The sequence below is a fragment of the Terrapene carolina genome, unplaced genomic scaffold (assembly GCF_002925995.2).
Source record: "Terrapene carolina triunguis isolate 2854851 unplaced genomic scaffold, T_m_triunguis-2.0 Scaffold58, whole genome shotgun sequence".
NCBI classification, from domain to species: Eukaryota; Metazoa; Chordata; order Testudines; family Emydidae; genus Terrapene; species Terrapene triunguis.
The window spans coordinates 109,830,247-109,850,023 of NW_020664409.1; the positions used below are offsets into that span (position 1 = coordinate 109,830,247).

Consider the following 19,777-nt stretch of genomic DNA (forward strand, 5'->3'; position numbering starts at 1 on the left):
CAGATCTTATGCAGCGGTCCTTACCCTGCATCACAGAGCCGCGCAGCAGGGGATCTGTAACCCTCCTCCCCCTGCAAGACAGTCACATAGCCGACACATACACGCAGTCCCGGCCAGGAGGGCTGGCAGGCTCCGTTGAAACAACCAGTCCACCACCGCGGAGCCTGTCATTCCTGGAGTTTAGAGGCATCATTTGCATCACAACCCTAAACCCGCCCCCCGCCACAGTCTGTGTCCCAGGTTTAAAACATTCCCGCGAAAACAGTAATAAAGACAACGGTGTCCATTAACAAAACAGAACAGACTTTATTTTTTGGGAAGGGGGTGAAGGGGGTATGTAAGTGGAGAGGATAGTCGACGGCAACTGGGTAAAGAAAGGGGGGCAAGTTCTGCCTCTGTGTCCACAAACTTAAAAGTCACTGGGTACCCTGCTCAGCCTTGAAACTGGCTTTCAAAGCCTCCCGGATGCACAGCGCGTCCCGCTGGGCTCTTCTAATCGCCCGGCTGTCTGGCTGGGCGTAATCAGCAGCCAGGCTATTTGCCTCAACCTCCCACCCCGCCATAAAGGTCTCCCCCTTGCTCTCACAGAGATTGTGGAGCACACAGCAAGCTGCAATAACGATGGGGATATTGGTTTCGCTGAGATCACAGCGAGTGAGTAAGCTTCTCCATCTCCCCTTGAGACGGCCAAAAGCACACTCCACCACCATTCTGCACTTGCTCAGCCGGTAGTTAAACAGTTCTTTTTCTGTGTCCAGGGCGCCAGTATAGGGCTTCATGAGCCAGGGCATTAGTGGGTAGGCTGGGTCCCCGAGGATCACTGTAGGCATCTCCACATCCCCCACAGTTATCTTGTGGTCCGGGAAGTAAATACCTTCCTGCAGCCGTCTAAACAGACCAGAGTTCCTGAACACGCGAGCGTCATGAACCTTGCCCGGCCATCCGACATAGATGTTTGTAAACCGTCCCCGATGGTCCACCAGTGCTTGCAGCACCATTGAAAAGTAGCCCTTTCTATTGATGTACTGGCTGGCCTGGTGGCCCGGTCCCAGGATAGGGATGTGAGTCCCATCTATAGCCCCACCGCAGTTTGGGAATCCCATCGCAGCGAAGCCATCTATGATGGCCTGCGCGTTTCCCAGGGTCACTACCTTTGACAGCAGTACCTTGACGATTGCCTTGGCTACTTGCATGACAACAACCCCCACGGTAGATTTGCCCACGCCAAAGTGGTTCGCGACTGACTGGTAGCTGTCCGGCGTTGCAAGCTTTCAGAGGGCTATGGCCACTCGCTTCTGGACAGTCAGGGCTGCTCGCATGCGGGTGTCCTTGCGCTTCAGGGCAGGGGACAGCAAGTCACAAAGTTCCAGGAAAGTGCCCTTCCGCATGCGAAAGTTTCGCAGCCACTGGGATTCATCCCAGACCTGAAGCACTATGCGGTCCCACCAGTCCGTGCTTGTTTCCCGGGCCCAGAATCGCCGTTCAACAAAATCCACATGCCCCATTGCCACCGTGATGTCCTGGGCGCTGGGGCTCGTGGTTTCTGACAGCTCTGTGCTACTCTCCGACTTCAGGCCCTCACGGCGGTGCCGTAGCCTCCTCGCCTGATTACTCTGCATCTGCCTCAGGGTAAGGTGTATGATAAGGTGCGAGGCGTTGAGAACGGCCACAACTGCAGCGATGGTCGCAGCGGGATCCATGATCGCAGTGCTGTGGCGTCCGCGCTGTCACTGATCAAAAAGTGCGCGAACTGATTTCCCGCCGGCGCTTTCAGGGAGGGAGGCAGGGAGGGAGGCAGGGCGGTAGTGACTGACGGATGACGACAGTTACCCAAAAGCACCCTCGCCACATTTTTTTACCCAGAAGGCATTGGGGGCTCGACCCAGAATTCCAATGGGCAGCGGGGACTGCGGGAACTGTGGGATAGCTGCCCACAGTGCACTGCTTCCAATGTCGACGCTTTCCCTGGTACTGTGGACTGACAAAGTCGAATTACTGTCCTTAGTGTAGACACACACGTTCGACTTTCTAATATCGATTGCACATATTCGATTTAACTAAAATCGAACTACTCTCGTAGTGTAGACATACCCTCATTGTCAGAAGATTAGGAATATAAATCAAGCCATGATAAAGCACTAACTCTCCATTATTACACATCTATCATATTTGATTACTAACAGACTGTTCGATGTGAACCTAAATGCAATCTAGCTGAGTTAATGCTACAATGAAAGCTTTGATATTGTGCCCTGACTTTTGCATGTTTATTAACCTTCCTGTTGTACTTGGAGAACATATCCAGATTTAAATTGCCTTTTTTAAAGTAAAAAGGGAGAACAAAGCATGTTGCTAATATTAAGCCCAATACGGGCCCATTTAGACTATCAAAACCATCATCGCCGGGGTTACTATAAAACAGAACAGTCTCCCAAGCCAGGTTCTACCCATCTTAGTGAATCATTATAACTAGGGCACTATCAAATTCACGGTCCATTTTGGTCAATTTAATGGTCATAGGATTTAAAAATTGTAAATTTCATGCTTTCAGCTATTTAAATCTGAAATTTCGTGGTGGTGTAATTGTAGGGGTCCTGACCCAAAAAGGAATTGTGGGGAGGCTGTAAGGTTATTGTAGGGGGGGTTGTGGTACTGCTACCCTTACTTCTGCACGGCTGCTGGCGGCGGCGCTGCCTTCGGAGCTGGGCAGCTGGAGAGCGGCGGCTGCTGCCGGGAGCCCAGCGCTGAAGGCAGAGCCGTCGCCAGCAGCAATGCAGAAGTAATGATGGCATGGTATGGTATTGCCACTCTTACTTCTGCACTGCTGCTTTCTGAGCTGGGCCCTCAGTCAGCAGCCGCCGCTCTCCAGCTGCCCAGCTCTGAAGGCAGCACACAAGTGAGGGTGGCAATACCGCAACCCCCCTAAAATAACCTTGTGACCTCCCCTGCTACTCCCTGTTGGGTCAGGACCCTCAATTTGAGAAACGCTGGTCTCCCCCATGAAATCTGTATAGCATAGGGTAAAAGCACACAAAAGACCAGATTTCACAGGGGGTCTCCTGGCAGCTCAGTGGCAGAGACGGGGGTAGAACCCATATCTCCTAAGTCCCGGTCTGGTGCTCTATCCATTCGGCCACTTGGCCTCTCTTTAAGACAGAAAGATCTTTCCATACAAATCCAAAGTCAGAGGCATAACTGCAAAAGCTTCCAATTTCAAGAGCCTCTAGCTTCTCTCGCAAGGCTTGTGATGTTACCGGGGCAGCCATACGATGCATTGACAGTCTCACCGGACAAATACGCAAAGATGCAGCACACAGAAGATTGTGCCAACTGCTCCTCTACGGGCGCGTACGTGGACTGTGGCATAAAAGGAGTCAATCAAATGGCAAACCGATGGTCTGACAAGGAACAGCACACCCACCTTTAGCTTGGAACTCGGGTTCAGCATGATGTACTTAATCGAGTTCTGGATGTTCTCAGTCCACGAGGCCAGCCACGTGACGGTGTTGTCACAGCGCACTTCCTTCCACTTGTGACCCGATGGAGGCTCGGGGGTTTGAGAGTCCCTGTGGGGTGGAGAGGATGCAAAGCAAAATTACGACCACTCCCTGGGCCCTTCTGTTCAAAGACCGATCAAAACCAACCCAATGCGAATGACACAAAACGCCAACCAAGGGAAAAGAGATGGACTTGAGCCCCGATGGCTTCTCTTTTAATAGGCAAGGTTTGTTCTTGTAAAGGAGTAAAGAGATTTTCTGCTTAGTTACAATATTAAACATCCAGGTCTTTTACCCAGAAGACTAGAGACAACTGGAGAAGTAGTGGGTTTAACGGCACTGGGTACACCCAGCAATTGAATCTCATTGAGTGGGGAAGCGACTTTTTTACCCAAACTGCATAATATCGGATTAACACTTATTTAAGTCAAATCCAAGGGAGAAACGCTCTTTGCTAACCCTGCCCTCTTTAATGAAGGGCTCAGAAAGTTCCCAAGCCGCAGCTCACAGCCCTCCATGCAGTCCTCCAACAAGCATAATGTTGACAACTGCATTCCTGATATTTCTAAGGTAGAAACAAGCAGGATTCGGGGCGGGGCAGGGTATGGAGCGAATCTCTCAGGCTTTCCTCAGACCTCCCAAAGAAGCAATAAAGGGCATCCCACCACGTGTTTCTCCTTTGCAAAGCTTTCATAAGAAATCCCTCCACAGATGGGAGATTGGAGTTGACTGGCTACTCCTGGGCCACTTCATCTGTATCTATGCAGGATTTGACTGCGAAATGTACCTGTCGCGTAGAAAGGGGAAAACTCCTCAGAAGAGGAGGCTCAAGATGTCCCATGTGAATTTACATCTCAGGAGTAACAGTAGAGCAAAGCAGTGACCTAGCCCTGCTGGAAGCAGGCGGGTAGCAGAGTGACTTGAATAAAGCCAAGGATAACGCCAGGGAGAAAATGTTGGCCTTTAATGGAGCAAAGTCCATTGACACAAGCAGAGGATCTAGCCTGAAGAGTTAAGTTCTAGCTAATGGGAACTCACTCACTTGCTGCAGTTTATGATGACGTCCTCTGGCATGATCCTCTTCTTCAGCATGCCCATTTTAGGGTGGTCCCCGCGCCCACGGAACAGCCCCGGGGGCTCGGTTTTGAAGTTGCCTATTTTCTCCCGATGCCCGTCGAGGATGCAGTACCCATACTCCTCCTGGATCTTATCTGCCTCCTCCTTCAGTTTCTGATTTAAAAAACAATCCATGGAGAAACCACCAGTCCAAGGTGCTACCCCGGCTGCTGCACCTACCATTACCCACGGGTCTTCCAGAAGAAAGTTGGTTCACAAATTCAAGAGCTTTAAGAATCAGAAACCAGCCCCCTGCCACGGAGTTTCAAACCGACTGCCAGCAATCAACCAACAGCACTGACAGTGCGTGGATACTCAATGGCTGGAAATAAGTCAAACCTCTCTTTTCGAAGCAGGGGGACTGGAAGAGGCAGAATCAGTATTAATCACTACATTATTAAATGATCCATGGCTGTACACATACAGGTCATAGGCACTGAATCTGTGGGTGCTCTGGGGCTCAAGCACCCAAAGAAAAAAAAATGGAGGTGTGCCGCACCCATCAGCCAGAGCTGTTCAGCGGGGTCATCAATCAGCTGTTTAGCGGCTGGCGGGAGGCACTCAGGGGAGGGCGGAAAGCAGCGAGCGGGGCGGGAAGAGGCGGAGCATGGGTGGAGCCTCGGGGAAGGGCCTCCAGGCAGAGCATGGGTGGAACATCCACCGGGAGAAATAAAAGTCAGCGCCTGTGATACAGGATACCACAGCACCATCACGGATCAAGCCTGGACAGGAAAAGCACAAGCCCCAACGCACTGGAGCTAAACGAGCAATTTCACTGATTGCCGTAATTAGCGTGGATTTTATCATTGCTGGGGAGAGCCATTAGGAGAAAGACATGATTACATCCTCTAAAGCCACTACATTACACACACACACACACAGGTAGCCCAAGTGCGCTCAGTGAGAAGTACGTGGCTAATGGCTTAACGTGTCCTCACAGAATTTGAACAGCCACGACCCTGCCAGATGATCCACACTAGCAGAATTTGATGCTTGTGTGGAGTCACAATGAAGTCAACAGGACAGAGATCCGATTACAGGATTGGAGCCTAAGATCGAGCGGCTGCATCAGAAACAAATTCTTTCTTCTGGAGAACTGGCCAGTAACTCCATAGACACAAATCTCGAAAGGCAAATGTTATGGGCGTTTGAGGGATGATAATTTAAACCTACTGGAGTCTGACTTTGCTTCCATGTCTCTACCCAGAAAGGTGTGAAAAATAAGTTTTCCCCTGCCCTGTTTTAAGACAAGGGGCAGCAAATGAGCGTGACAAACGGGCAGGGATGGAGGAGGGTAACAGGAAGAGGTTATAGACTACTACCCAGGTAACAGATACATGATTTTGAATCAGAAGTACACCTCTACCCTGATATAACGTGACCCGATATAACAGGAATTCAGATATAACGCGGTAAAGCAGCACTCCGGGGGGGGGGGTGCGCACTCCAGTGGATCAAAGCTAGCTCGATATAACGTGGTTTCACCTATAACGCGGTAAGATTTTTTGGCTCCTGAGGACAGCGTTATATCGAGGTAGAGGTGTATTCATTTTCCAATCGCACAGAGTGACGCAAAACATCTGGCATAAGGAAATTAAGCCACCCACACCCAGACTAAATATTTACCAACCATCCACAGGAGTCATTAGAAACAGCATCCTAACCTGTTTCTCCTCTTTGGGCAAAGCTTTCCGGGCCTCGTTTTTGTCCACAAAGTACTTGTGCATCTCTTTGAAGTCGCACTTCTCCAGATGCTTTATCTTCTTCCGCTCCTCCGAGGTCATTTCCTGAGCAAAAGCCAGAAGAGACTTGGAGAACAGGCAGGCAAATCTCATTTATGACTGGGGTTAAGCTGCATGGAGGGGAAATAACCTAGGTTTCTGGAGAGTCTGCCGAGCAGTGGTTTTACAACTGTGCTATCAATGCTGAAATCAAAGGCTAGGATTAAGCTGCATCTGAAACGTTTATTTTTCTAAACTAGTGGCCGCTTTTGAAAGTCTGAGCCTGTGTACAGGCAGGGATGACAGAATTTATTTGTTCATAATTTCAGTGGATAATATCCATGTTTATTTCTAATCATTTTGTCCAATTTTTTCTTGATTTAAAACTTTCACGGTGGTGCGTGTGTATGTCAAACCATGATTATTTAATGACAGCTGCTGCTGAGATTCAAAAAGTTAAAGCTTTATAACCGTTCCAACAAAAACTGTCAACATCCCCTGTCAAAACATACAAAGTAAATATCCTTAAACCAAACTCTACTAAGTTCTCAAGCAGCATTTTTCTTACTTTGCCCATCTGTAAATTTCAATTACTGACGGGAACATTTTTGCTTTGGATTGCACATGTTTGGTGAAATCCACATTTACCGATAAAAACTGAATACTTCAAAGTCTGTGTGTGGGGATCACTTCAGACACCCGTGCAATGCAACCACCTCTGGGGTGGAACAGCAGCACTAAACCACAGCTCAGAGCAGACAAGGAAGGAATTCCAAGCCAGGCACACACACAAGCCTGATCTACGTGGGATTGCTGGGCATGGAAGCATTATCGCCAGTGGCCAGGTGACCATAAAACCTGCTCTGAGAGGAGTCACTGTTCTGTGAGATTTTCTCCTGCAACAGAGAAGTCCTCATGTGTAACTGCTGAATGATAAAATATTGTTGCCCCTGAGCGGCTAGTCAGAGTTCAGAAACCTGGCGATGTTCCAGTTGAGAGCAGAAACTGTGGATGGAGTCTGGTATTTTATTTGATGTAATCTGGTTTATTGACAAGGAATGCTGAAAGTCCTGCTTCTCCAAATGCAGGAGGAACCCAAACCAGGGGCTAGCTCAGAGGTGGGCAAACTACGGCCCACATAGAATCATAGAATATCAGGGTTGGAAGGGACCTCAGGAGGTCATCTAGTCCAACCCCCTGCTCAAAGCAGGACCAATTCCCAACTAAATCATCCCAGCCAGGGCTTTGTCAAGCCGGGCCTTAAAAATCTCCAAAGAAGGAGACTCCACCACCTCCCTAGGTAACGCATTCCAGTGCTTCACCACCCTCCTAGTGAAAAAGTTTTTCCTAATATCCAACCTAGACCTCCCCCACTACAACTTGTTCTGTCACCTGGTACCACTGAGAACAGCCGAGCTCCATCCTCTTTGGAACACCCCCCCCCCCCAGGGACCGTCCTGCCCGGCCCTTGAGCTCCCAGCCGGGGATGCTAGCCCCCAGCCCCTCCTCCACTGTCCCTCCTCCTCCACAGCCACACCGCTGCGTGGGCAGCGCTCTGGGTGGCATGGCTGCGAGCTCCTGCAGGGCAGCACGGCGGCGTGGCTGGCTCCAGCCGGGCGGCGCGGCTGCCAGACATGCTGCTCTTAGCGGCATGGTAAGGGGACCGGGGGGTTGGATAAGGGGTGGAGGGTCCCGGGGGGCAGTCAGGGGACAGGGGGCAGTTGGAGGGGGTGGAGGTTCGGGGGGGGGGCCAGTCAGGGAATGGGGAACAGGGGGGTTGGATAAGCGTGGGAGTCCCAGGGGGCCTGTTGGGGGGGTATGTGGTTAGGGGTCAGGGGACAAGGAACAGGGGGGTTGGATAGGGAGTGGGGTCCCGGGAGTGGTTAGGGGCAGGGGGTCCCGGGAAGGGACGGTTAGGGGACAAGGGGGGGTTGGATGGGCTGGAGGTTCTGAGGGGGGCAGTCAGGGGGTGGGAAGTGGGAGGGGTCAGATAAGGGGTGGGGGCCAGGGCTGTTTGGGGAGGCACAGCCTTCGCTACCCGCCCTCCACACAGTTTTGCAACCCCAACGTGGCCCTCGGGCCAAAAAGTTTGCCCACCCCTGGGCTAGCTTCTCTGCCTACAGCCCTACACCTCTTTAGCCAACACCAGACCCCAAAACTCTCTCTACGCTTCTCCCAGGGTCACACCGTGCTTATAGGCTCTTGCTAAGCTTTCTTTCTCTGCCTCAATCGCTCTGGTCCTCATCTGCCCCTGGCTCGACGTTTTCCCCACACTCACAGACATGCAACTAAGCAGAACAAAACCCAGTGAAACCTTCTGCCCACGTGGTGCGAGCTTCTGGACAGACTATTACACCTTGTTTTAGGCGTGGCCCCTTAACTGTCTCTTAAGTGAAGGACACATTCACACACCAGTTTCAATGAGGTTTAACTCAGCCCATAACAAGGCTTAATCCAGCTCATACCCCTACCACCACTCTCACACACACGTCTGCCCTCCCCTCTCTCATCTAACAGCACCTCCTATTAAACAGTTTAAAAAAACCTAGGTAATTAATACCCAAAAACTAACGGGAAGCAGTCCGAGCTGGGATGCTACAAACACCTCTTGACTCAAACCCACAAAAGCAAGGACGTGAAAATGCTAAGCCGCCTTATGGTACATCCCCTCTACTGCTCCACCCACAAACACACCCCTTACTGTTCCCATCTCTACCAGACACCACAGGCCATGCACTGCAAGCTCAGCTCCGCCCCCTAGAGACGCAGCCTTCCATCCCCCCCCCCACGTGCATTCTTATGGCCAAGGAGCAGTGACTACGCGCCCACAAAGCAGGTACCTTTCTCCAGTCATAGAAGAAGTTGTTCTGGAAAATCTCCTTGGTTGTATATTCGTGATCTAGCATTTTTGCATAGAAGGTGGCAATTTCCTCCGTGGCCACATTCAGCTTCATGGGTTTGCCTGTACAGGAACAGAGTGTGCTTTATCATCGGTCACCCGCCTGCCCTAATCCCCCCTCCGTCCAAGCTGGCTGCAGAGAAACATTTGAAAGCGTGAAGCGAATTAACCCTAAAGGCTCATGTACCGTAAGGCAAGTACCCCTCCCCCAACCCCACCATTTATTATTTTCTTTTAAAGCAATTTTTTTCTTCCACAATTTTCAAACCAACGGGGGAGCAGGGGGAAATCTCATGATTTCTGAATGCCCGGGATTTCTCTAAATGCATTGGCTTTTAAAAAACAGTCAGTGTTTAACTCCACATTCTGCAATCAGAGAGGCTGCAAAATTAGCCTCTTGCCAGGCCCATGGCAAGACAGTCTGCTTCGGACGAACTGTATTCTTTGTTTGGCCCATTTTACCAGCTGCGCCGTGTCAGGAATATTGCTACGTTTTGCAGTATCAGTGACAAAACAGGACGCACCGTCGTAATAGAACTTGACATCGTCAGGGAGCGGCTCGTAGAGAGGGGCAAAGTAGGGGCCTTTGTGCTCCAGCTGTTTCCATTTCACGCCATCGTCTGTCTTCTCCTCTTCCCACCTTAGAGAGAAAAGCACCGGGAATGGTTAGGGAGGTCTCAGCACATGCATTACTCAGATCGTCAATTCCCTGCTGCTTCATTTGGGATACCACCAGCCCAGGACATGGTGGGGACCGAGTCGATGAGCTTCCTGTAGGCATCGTGGGAGAAATGGGTCTTAGGAAAAGATTTGGAGCAGGGGGCTTGTGGATCAGCTCAGGAAGGTACCCCGCAGGTAGGGGGATGGTGTGAAAGGAACCAGGCTAAGGAGGATGGTCTAGTTGTAGTGGACAGGGTGCTGCACTGGTACTCAGGCGACATGAATCCAATTCCCAGCTCAGCCAATGACTCCCTATATGACCATGGGCAAGTCACTTAAGCCACCCCGTGCCTCAGTTTCCCCATCTGTACAGTGGGGATAATACTGCGCTCCCTCACTGGAGTATGGTGAAGCTAAAATCCGTTAGTGATGGTGATGTGCTACGACACCACGGTGACACAAGCATCTAGACAGAAGGCATGGAGATGGGAGAAGCAGTTGAACGGAGGGGGAGCAGAGTGAAGGGGGTGCATGGTAAGCGGCGAGGGCGGATAAGCAGTGTGGGGCTTCAACACGATACGGTGGAGAGCGGGGAGAGCGTGAGGCAACCCAGCCCTGTTATATTCACTTCTAGACCCCCACATTTAACATAATTAAAAAATGGGGCCGCAGTGTTGTTTTTACGCAGAGTCCCTAAATGCCACGGCATAACCCTTACGGCTCCTTTCGTGAAGCAGTTTCCTCTAACAGCAGCACTTGCAGGAGGAGGTCTGTCCACTCACCTTTTATTTACCCCCTAATGCATTAGCCTCCAAGCAAGGACTTGGGAAGGGGACTGAAAATCTGGGACATAGACTCAGGCTTGCACAGCGGCTGTGGAGGGACGGAGGTTATGCTGTCTGCTATGTGTCCCCTCCCGCCCCCCCAGCCGGCTTCATTTCTGTGCGACTGAAACAGACACACCTACACTCCAGAGCAGGAATCACATCACTTTCCATAGCCTGCTGCCAGGGCAAGGACACCCTGATCGGTATTGCTCACATGTGTGATCCTCACGCTAACCAACTTTGCGACCCCCAGCTAATCAGCTGCGATTCTAAGATCACTGCAACCCTAGCTGTGAATGCAGATCCTTCAACAAACATCTGTGATAGAGAAAAATTAGTTGAGGGGAGTTTGGGGGTGAGGGCGATCTAGATAATAGATACATTTTGTGCCCTTGGACTTTGACATAGACTAAGGATCACACCGTGCTCTCATATCATCTCATCATGCCAAAACATTGCCACGCACACGGCAAACTGGCGAATCTGAAGCGTGCTCCGCGCTGCCCTGCCAAACCCTGGCACAACAAGTAGAATGACTCAGGAGGCCCCCAAAAACTGCTGAGAACTTCCACGCTTTTCTGGGTGGGAGTCGAAAGTATTTTAGCTTTTCCCCTCCCTGGGGGGTGTAATACGCAACAGAAAGAACACGTCAGACCAGCAGGTTTGCTGTCTGCAGAAAGACAATCAAGGCAAAAATCTGGCTAAAAAATCCAAGAATTGTGGGACTAAACTGAGTTACACCAGCTGAGGATCTGGCCCAAAGCAGCTCCCTGATTGAGCCTTTGATAGACAGGATGTGAGGACAGTTCACATCATACAGACAGACGCTGCACCGATGCCTAATTTACCCCAGACTGACAGTATCACCAATGCCTGACCTGCCTTTGCATGCAGTATTGCTGTAATAGAACCCACACTCCATGGGGACCCGATCCTGAAAGAACTCTTTCCTGAACCCCCTCTTCTGGCCTTCAAACACCCCCCCAAAGCTCATCATCAGAAGCAAGCTCCCCACAAACCAGGACCCACCAACTCAAAGCGGCACCAGGCCCTGCCAGAACAACAGATGCAAAACCTGCAGACATACCTCCACAGCTGCAATGACCAACACTTTCCACAACGCACCTTTCAGGATCCAGGGGTCCTACACACGGCTATCACAACATGTGGTGTACCTCAGCCAGTGCACTAAATGCCCCACATACAGAGGCTGATTAAAATTTATTGGGGCCCTGGGCACAAAGAACAGTTGGGCCCCCCACACCCTGGGGGCCCAGGGGCACCAGAACCAGGGAGCCAAGGGGGCCATGCCCTCCCCCCACTTTTAAAAGTGGGAGGGCCATGCCTGTCCACTTTTTAACATGGGCGTACTTTGGGGGGCAGGAGGACCACGTTGGCCCCCCAAACTTCAAGCCTTGGGCAGGCACGGAGTGACACCGGCAGGGGCTGGGCTTCACAGCTAGGGAGCTGGCAAAGCGATCAGCTCCCCCACCACGAAGCGCAGCCCCTGCTAATGGCACCAGATTCTTCCCAGTGGGGGGGGGGTGCTGAGGTGGGCCTTAGCGCCCCCTTGCCACAGGGCCCTGCCCCCTGCTCCTCCTCTCCCCCCTGAGGCCTCACCCCTCCAGGCCAGTAGCTGGACCCGGGCCATGGTAAGAGGTGCCGACGGAGCCTGGGCTGCTGTGGGGGAGCCCCAGACCCTTCACCTGCCCTGGGTGGCACACCCCATGAGGCAGGGACACCGGCTGGGGGCTGCTCTCAGGGCCCCGGGGCCCCCTCCCAGGGCAGGGGGAGGGTCCAGGGCTCCCCACATTGGCCCGGGCACCCTGGGCAGCTCTTACCTCTGCCTGGTTTGGCCAGGGGGGCAGGGCCCCAGGGGGAAGAGGGGCAGGGTCACAGTTCCAGTGCCGGTGGCCCCCCACTTCTACCCAGGTTTCAGCACTCCTGCAGGGACCCCCAAATTGCCACAGGCCCCATGGGCCCAAATAGGAACTCTGTGGGTGAAACCAGACAATCGCTACGCTCTCAAACGAACGCCCACAGGCAAATGATAAAAGACAAATACACCACATCACCTGTGGGGGATCACGTTTCCCAAAGCGATCATTCCATATCTGACCCATCAGTCCTCATCCTCCAAGGAAACCTGCACAACACCTTCAGGAGACGAATCTGGGAGCTTGCGTTCATAACTTTGTTAAACACTAAAAATCATGGACTGAACAGAGACGCTGGATTTATTACGACAATCTATAACCCACTAATAACTAACTTCCCCAGCTGCTTCTCTCTGCCTCCTTCCCCCCTATGACTGGAGGGGTGTTAACAGGCCATTTCACCTTGAATGGTCCCCGGAAATATGTATTTATGCTAAACAATCCGTCCCACACCTTGTATTCAGCTGTGACACTCTGAGTACGGATCCCAGACCGGCAGCAGAGCTCGGGGCAGCTCGAAACCTGGTCTCTCTCACCAACAGAAACTTGGTCCAATAAAAGCTCTCACCTCACCCACCTTACCTGGCTTTGCCACTCACCACTCCCTTGCGAGCGGCACTGACCTGCAAACGTATCAAAGACTGGAGGCTGCTGAGCCACCCACGGCCAGGATGGGGGTGAAAATGCTCCATGGCTTGTCTAACCAGCACCCCACCACGCGGAAACATGCCCGAAATCCAGTCATGTCACACGGCAGAGCGGCTATGACACCTCCATGGGTAAGAGCGACCACATGCAAGAGACAGGCACTCTGCAGCCAGCCACATGCTAACAGCAGTCAGTCTCAGCTCAGTCACCTCCCATGACCTTTCCCGTGGAAGTGTTTCATCCCCTTCCTACACAGCTCCCCCCTGGGCTGAGCTGCAAAGGCAGGTCACTCCAGCGTGCCACTGCTTTTGAGAGACTGGCACTGGTCTAAAAAAAAGTGAAGACATGCAATTCCTATCAAAACAATCTACAGGTCGCTGGACTTCATTCCATGCCAGGGCAGCACAGCATCCTGGGAAATGTAGTCACAGACGGGGTGTCGGCGTGGAGACCACAGGGTGCATAGTTACTATGCAACCACCTCATTCAGCCAAGCCAGACTTGTCCAGCGAGTAATCGAAATATACCCTCCGCTCAAGGAGGTAGGATCACTAAATAAGATTCCCCATACCAAGAGGGAATGCAAATTATACCATTTAAAACAGGGTTGGACTCCACGTCATGTAAGAACTGCAGCAAAATTATTGCTGAGGGAAGCACTGGTCAACTCTGCAAGGAATGCAGTGGAACTTGTTAAAAATTCCGGACAACATCCAACTGATGGCTCTATCTTCTAACCCAGCGGTTGTCTCATTTGCCGACCCCAAAACATTTTCAAATGGAGGTGCAGACCCCTTTGGAAATCTTAGACAGTGTCTGTGGACCCCTGGGGTCCACAGATTGAAAATCACTGTTCTATGGTAACGACGACCTTTCGCGGACCCCTTAGACATATTCTGCGGACCCCCAGGGGTCTGCGGACCACAGGTTGAAAAACCACTGATCTAACCACCTGAATTCTAGCCATCTGAGACAAAACTCCAGCATACAGTGACATCTGCTGGCTACACCAATAACAGCAGGTGCTTTTTAAACATGCTGTGTGTATATGGTACAGTATAAGGATCTATCTATCTTGCAAGCTGCCCTTTTATTTTTAACCATTTTCTTTTGCCTTAAAGCAGTGGGGCAAACACGCCAGCATTAATAAATGAGATGATGCCCATGCATTGAAATTACACCGACTGCTCTATAACATACATGCATGAGTATATTTTCATAGAATATCAGGGTTGGAAGGGACCTCAGGAGGGCATCTAGTCCAACCCCCTGCTAAAGCTGGTCAGAAAAAAGGAAAAATTTAGCAAAAAAAAAACTCCATGCATTTTTCCTGTTTTGTTCCCTCTCCCCACTCCCCGCCCCAAATCCAAAAAGTTTTGAGATTTCCAAAAAATAATGTGACCTTCTCTGTAGCTGGTTGGCAAATGGGAAAAATTCCACCCAAAAAAGTTAATAAAATTGGATATTTTGACATTTTAAAATATCAGTGTAAAATTCCATTAGCTCTATAATCCCTGACATCTCCCCCCACGTCAAACACCAGCACACTCTGGTAACCCACAGAAAGCTTACCACTTCCACTTGTTTTCCTCTTTCTTCTTTTCCTTCTCATCTTCCTCCTTCTTTAATTTCTTGTTTTTCTTCTTGTCTCCTTCCTCTTTGCTTTTCCTTTTCCTTGATCCCCCCTCATTCTCCACCTCCTTGGATTTCTCTTTGCTCTTTCTTCCCTTCTCTTCTGTGCGTTTATTTTCATCCTTTGCTTTTCTCTCCTTGTTTTTTTTCTTGGCCTGGTTCGTCTCCTTTCCTTGTTTCTCCTTTGTTTCCCTCGTCTCATCTTTCTCCATTTCATCTTCCTTTTCCTTTTCCTCCATTTCCTGTTCACCTCCCATTCTTTCATTCCTTTCCCATCCTTCTCCCTCTTGTTCATCCTCCTCCTCTTCCTTAATTTCTTTTTCATCCTTCATTCTTTTGTTTCTTTTCCTCTCTTCCTCCACATCATCTCTTTTCTCATTCTCAGCCCTTCCCTCTTGTTCTTCTATTGCCCCATCTTCTGCCCTTTCCATTTCTTGCTCATCTTCCACCCTTTTATCCTTCTGTGGTTTTTTCCTTCCCGTCTTTTCTTCAATCTCTTTGTTCTTCTCTCCTTCCCTTTTCTCCCTCTTGTTTTTCGCTTCCTTTATCTTTTCTTCCCTCTTTTCCTGCCCTTTCTCTTTCTGGTTCTTTCCTGCCTTCACTTCCTTATTTGCTTTGACATTCTTTTTCTCTCCCTCTGTGTCTTTACCTTCCCTTTTCTCTTCATCCTCTGCTGTTCTTGCTGGCCGTTGGGCAGGCTTCTCTTCTCCCTCTGCCCTTTCTCTCTCTTCCGTTCTGTTCTTTCCTCTCTCCGTCTGTATTTCATCCTCTCCTGTATTGGCCCTGTTCTCCGCCTCCCCTGCTGTCTCACTCCCTCGCTTTTCCTTTTCCCTTCGATCACCAGCCGCCCCATCCAATCCCTCTGCATCATCCCCACTCTCCAGCTGCTTGGGCTCCTTTGCTCTTTTCAACCTAGGGCGACCCTCTTGCATTCCCATCTCCTTCGGCCCTTCGCCTTTTCTGGAGATGGCTTCAGTGATTCCCTTCTCCCTCTTGGCTTTGCTGGGCTCTGCACCATCTCTCTTCTCCTGGTCCTTTCCCTCCCTTTCCTTTTTAGGTTCCTCTTTCTTACTCACGCCCCCTTTACTTTCCTTTAGTTCACGTTTCCCCTTCTCTTTGATCTCTTTCTTCCTCACTTCTGTTTCCTTCTGCTCCCTGCTCCCTCTCTCCTTTTCCTCTTCCCTTTTTCTTTTCCTGTCTTTGACTCGTTTCTCCTCTCTGTGCGCCTCAGGAATGAATGAACCTGGCTCCCGCTCAGTGTTTTTCTCCCCCTCTTCCCCTTTCGTGCTGCCTTTGGCTGTAATGTCCACTTCCTCCGCTGAACCATCCAGATCTCCAGAGAACGCCGCGTTCTCACCACCAACCCCATTAGTTTTTGTTTCCTGGTGTCTTGAAACCTTACAAAAAAAAGGGGGAAGGGGAGTTAAAATTAGCAGTAGGCGAAAAAATCTACAGACCAAAGCCTAGATTTTGTTACTGCATCTTCATGGGCACGCTCTGGTCCCCAGACATGGGCCAGGTGCTTCTCAGGCTAACCTCAGATAACCAGGCGCATGCATTGGCGGCTCAGGGAAGTTTTATATAAAGATCAGGTTCAAAAAGGCCAGGTGACAAAAGCACACAGGGTAGGGCTGCCAAGCCCTAGGGCTCTGTACTAGGACCAGTCCTATTCAACATATTCATAAATGATCTAGAAAAAGGGTAAACAGGAAGGTGGCAAAATTTGCAGATGATACAAAACTACTCAAGACAGTTAAGTCCCAGGCAGACTGCGAAGAGGTACAAAAGGATCTCACAAAACTGGGTGACTGGGCAAAAAATGGCAGATGAAATTCAATGTTGATAAATGCAAAGTAATGCACATTGGGAAACATAATCCCAACTACACGTATAAAATGATGCGGTCTCAATTAGCTGTTACCACTCAAGAGAGAGATCTTGGAGTCATTGCGGATAGTTCTCTGAAAACATCCACTCAATGTGCAGCGGCAGTCAAAAAAATGAACAGAATGTTGGGAATTGCTAAGAAAGGGATAGTTAATAAGACAGAAAATATCCTATTGCCTCTATATAAATCCATGGTATGCTCACATCTTGAATACTGTGTGCAGATGTGGTCGCCCTATCTCAAAAAAGATATATTGGAATTGGAAAAGGTTCTGAAAACAAAAATGATTAGAAGTATGGGGCGTCTGCCATATGAGGAGAGATTAATAAGACTGGGACTTTTCAGCTTGGAAAAAAAGACGGCTAATGGTGGATATGATAGAGTTCTGTAAAATCATGACTGGTGTGGAGAAAGTAAATAAGGAAGTGTATTTACTCCTTCTCATAACACAAGAACTAGGGGTCACCAAATGAAATTAATAGGCAGCCGGTGTAAAACAAACAAAAGGAAGTATTTCTTCACACAACGCACAATCAACCTTTGGAACTCCTTGCCAGAGGATGTTGTGAAGGCCAAGACTATAACAGGGTTCAAAAAAGAACTAGATAAATTCATGGAGGATAGGTCCATCAATGGCTATTAGCCAGGATGGGCAGGGATGGTGTCCCTAGCCTCTGTTTGCCAGAAGCTGGGAATTGGCAACGGGACGTATCACTTGATGATTACTTGTTCTGTTCATTCCCTCTGGGGCACCTGGCATTGGCCACTGTCAGAAGACAGGATACTGGGCTAGATGGACCTTTGGTTTGACCCAGTAGGGTCTTTCTTATGTTTTTGTGAGGGACCACAAAAGCGACGGTACACTGCAAGATTCTGTAAAATGGGAGGGTTGGTTGCTAGGCAATAGGTAAGTAGTTACACTGCACTGACGCATAGGAATTAAGAAATGATTGAGGAAGTATTGATGTGATTTGTTAATATTAATGATTATGGTTAATTATGGACACCCAGAATGCCATTGATGGAATGGGGGCAGGCACTGACCTTATGGTAATTGGGGTACCAAAACAAATATGGATATACCTCTGTCATAAACATACAGCTAAGGGTGGCATAAAATCCCTCCTTTACCTGTAAAGGGTTAAGAAGCTCAGATAACCTGGTTGGCACCTGACCAAAAGGACCAATAAGGGGAGAAGATACTTTCAAATCTGTGGGGGAAGGTTTTTTTTGGTGTGTTCTCTCTGGAGACAAAGAGAGAGACCAAGCAAGTAATCTAACTCCTACTGAATGATACATCTAAACTTACAGAAATAGTAAGTAATAGCAAGGAAATGCGTTAGAGTATCTTTTGTTTTAGCTTGTGAATTTTCCCAGTGCTAAGAGGGAGGTTTATCCCTGTTTTTGTAACTTTAAAGTTTTGCCTAGAGGGAATCCTCTGTGTTTTGAATCTGACTGCCCTGTAAAATTACCTTCCATCCTGATTTTACAGAGGTGCTTCTTTTATTTTTTCTTTATAATAAAGTTTTCTTTTTAAAGAATCTAATTGGGTTTTTAGTGTCCTAAAAACCCAAGAGTCTGGTCTGTGCTCACCTTGGTTACCTGTTTGGTTGGTGTATTATTCTCAAGCCTCCCCAGGAAAGGGGGTGAAGGGGCTTGGGGGGATATTTTGAGGAAACAGGAACTCCAAGTGGTCCTTTTCCTAAATCTTTGTCTAACTCACTTGGTGGTGGCAGCATACCGTCCAAGGACAAGGAAGGATTTGTGCCTTGGGGAAGTTTTTAACCTAAGCTGGTAGAAATAAGCTTAGAGGGTCTTTCATGCGGGTCCCCACATCTGTACCCCAGAGTTCAGAGTGGGGAGGGAACCCTGACAACATCCCTGACATCTGCGTAATGTGGGATATAAGACACCACCATCTATTTCCCTTTTCTCAGAATCTCTTGGGCTCTGCACTGGGTGTCAACTGATCTGTGGCCTTCTGAGGTTCTCCACTCACTAATTCTTCATCCCTGAATTCTTCTAATCTTTTAGAGCATAAGTACGAAATTCATTTATTAGCCTGGCCCTAATGGGTGCATGGGTTGCCTATTTGGATAGGTTTAAGCTGTTTAATGATTATGGGTAGTACAATTATTTGGTTTCTTTGTAAGGTTACAGTAGAAACTACACTACTCTATTGTCACTTCAATCCCAGAGAGACAAAGATGAGTTTCTAAGGGAAATTTGTGTGGAGCCCATTTTGGGAAAGAACCTGTGACTGATTATTCAGAATAAAGATTGTCAGTGTGGCAAATCAGTTGTGTCATAATTTGCGAGGACTATAGAGGCGTATAGCTTGTCAGGCAGGGGAAAAAGGGAGGAGATGTTGCATTAGACTCTTGTTTTGAGGTCCATAAGCAGGTGAGAGGCAGAGCAGATGAAAGTCTCTGGGTGAAGCCAAAAGGGGGCAAAAAACAAGTGTGATGTCATAGTAGACCACCAAGCCAGGAAGAGGGATGGTCTAGATAATAATACTTCGTCCTACCATGAGTGCAGGAGACTGGACTAGACGACCTCTTGAGGTCCCCTCCAGTTCTATGATTCTATGAGGCCTTTCTAGAACAAACAAATATCCATGACACAAGACCCGTTAGTAACAGGGGGACTTTAATGACACAGAGATCTGTGGGAAAATAATATGGCAAAACATAAAATGTCCCGTAAGTTCTTGGAAGGTGCTGGGACAACTTTTTGTTTTGGAAGGTGGAAGAAGCAACCGGGGGCAACCATTTTAGACTGGATTCTGACTAAGAGGGAGGAACTGGTTGTAATTCTGAAGGCTGAAGGCAATTTGGGTGACAGTGCTCATGAAATGAAGGAAGAAGTGAGAGGAGCAGTATAAGGACAACGGACTTCAAAAAAGCAGACTTAAACAAACTCAAAGAACTGGTAACCCCCCTGGGTAGAAAA

At 49.3% G+C, this 19,777-nt stretch overlaps 1 protein-coding gene across 3 annotated transcripts in view; it reads right to left on the reverse strand.

Moving 5' to 3' along the window:
• The window catches only part of TOP1MT (DNA topoisomerase I mitochondrial), a 52,930-nt gene that overhangs the window by 16,946 nt on the left and 16,207 nt on the right, over window positions 1-19,777 (reverse strand). The window contains exons 7-13 of one of the 3 annotated variants that reach the window (XM_026646893.1): window positions 19,466-19,490; window positions 14,878-16,326; window positions 9,758-9,873; window positions 9,175-9,296; window positions 6,278-6,400; window positions 4,540-4,727; window positions 3,422-3,566 (exon numbers count right to left, since the gene is read on the reverse strand). In XM_026646893.1, coding sequence (XP_026502678.1) covers window positions 3,422-3,566; window positions 4,540-4,727; window positions 6,278-6,400; window positions 9,175-9,296; window positions 9,758-9,873; window positions 14,878-16,326; window positions 19,466-19,490 — 2,168 coding nt within the window. Of the gene's footprint in view, window positions 1-3,421; window positions 3,567-4,539; window positions 4,728-6,277; window positions 6,401-9,174; window positions 9,297-9,757; window positions 9,874-13,239; window positions 13,491-14,877; window positions 16,327-19,465; window positions 19,491-19,777 lie in introns of those variants that run through there. The other 2 variants (XM_026646896.2, XM_026646904.1) reach the window with 2 other exon arrangements.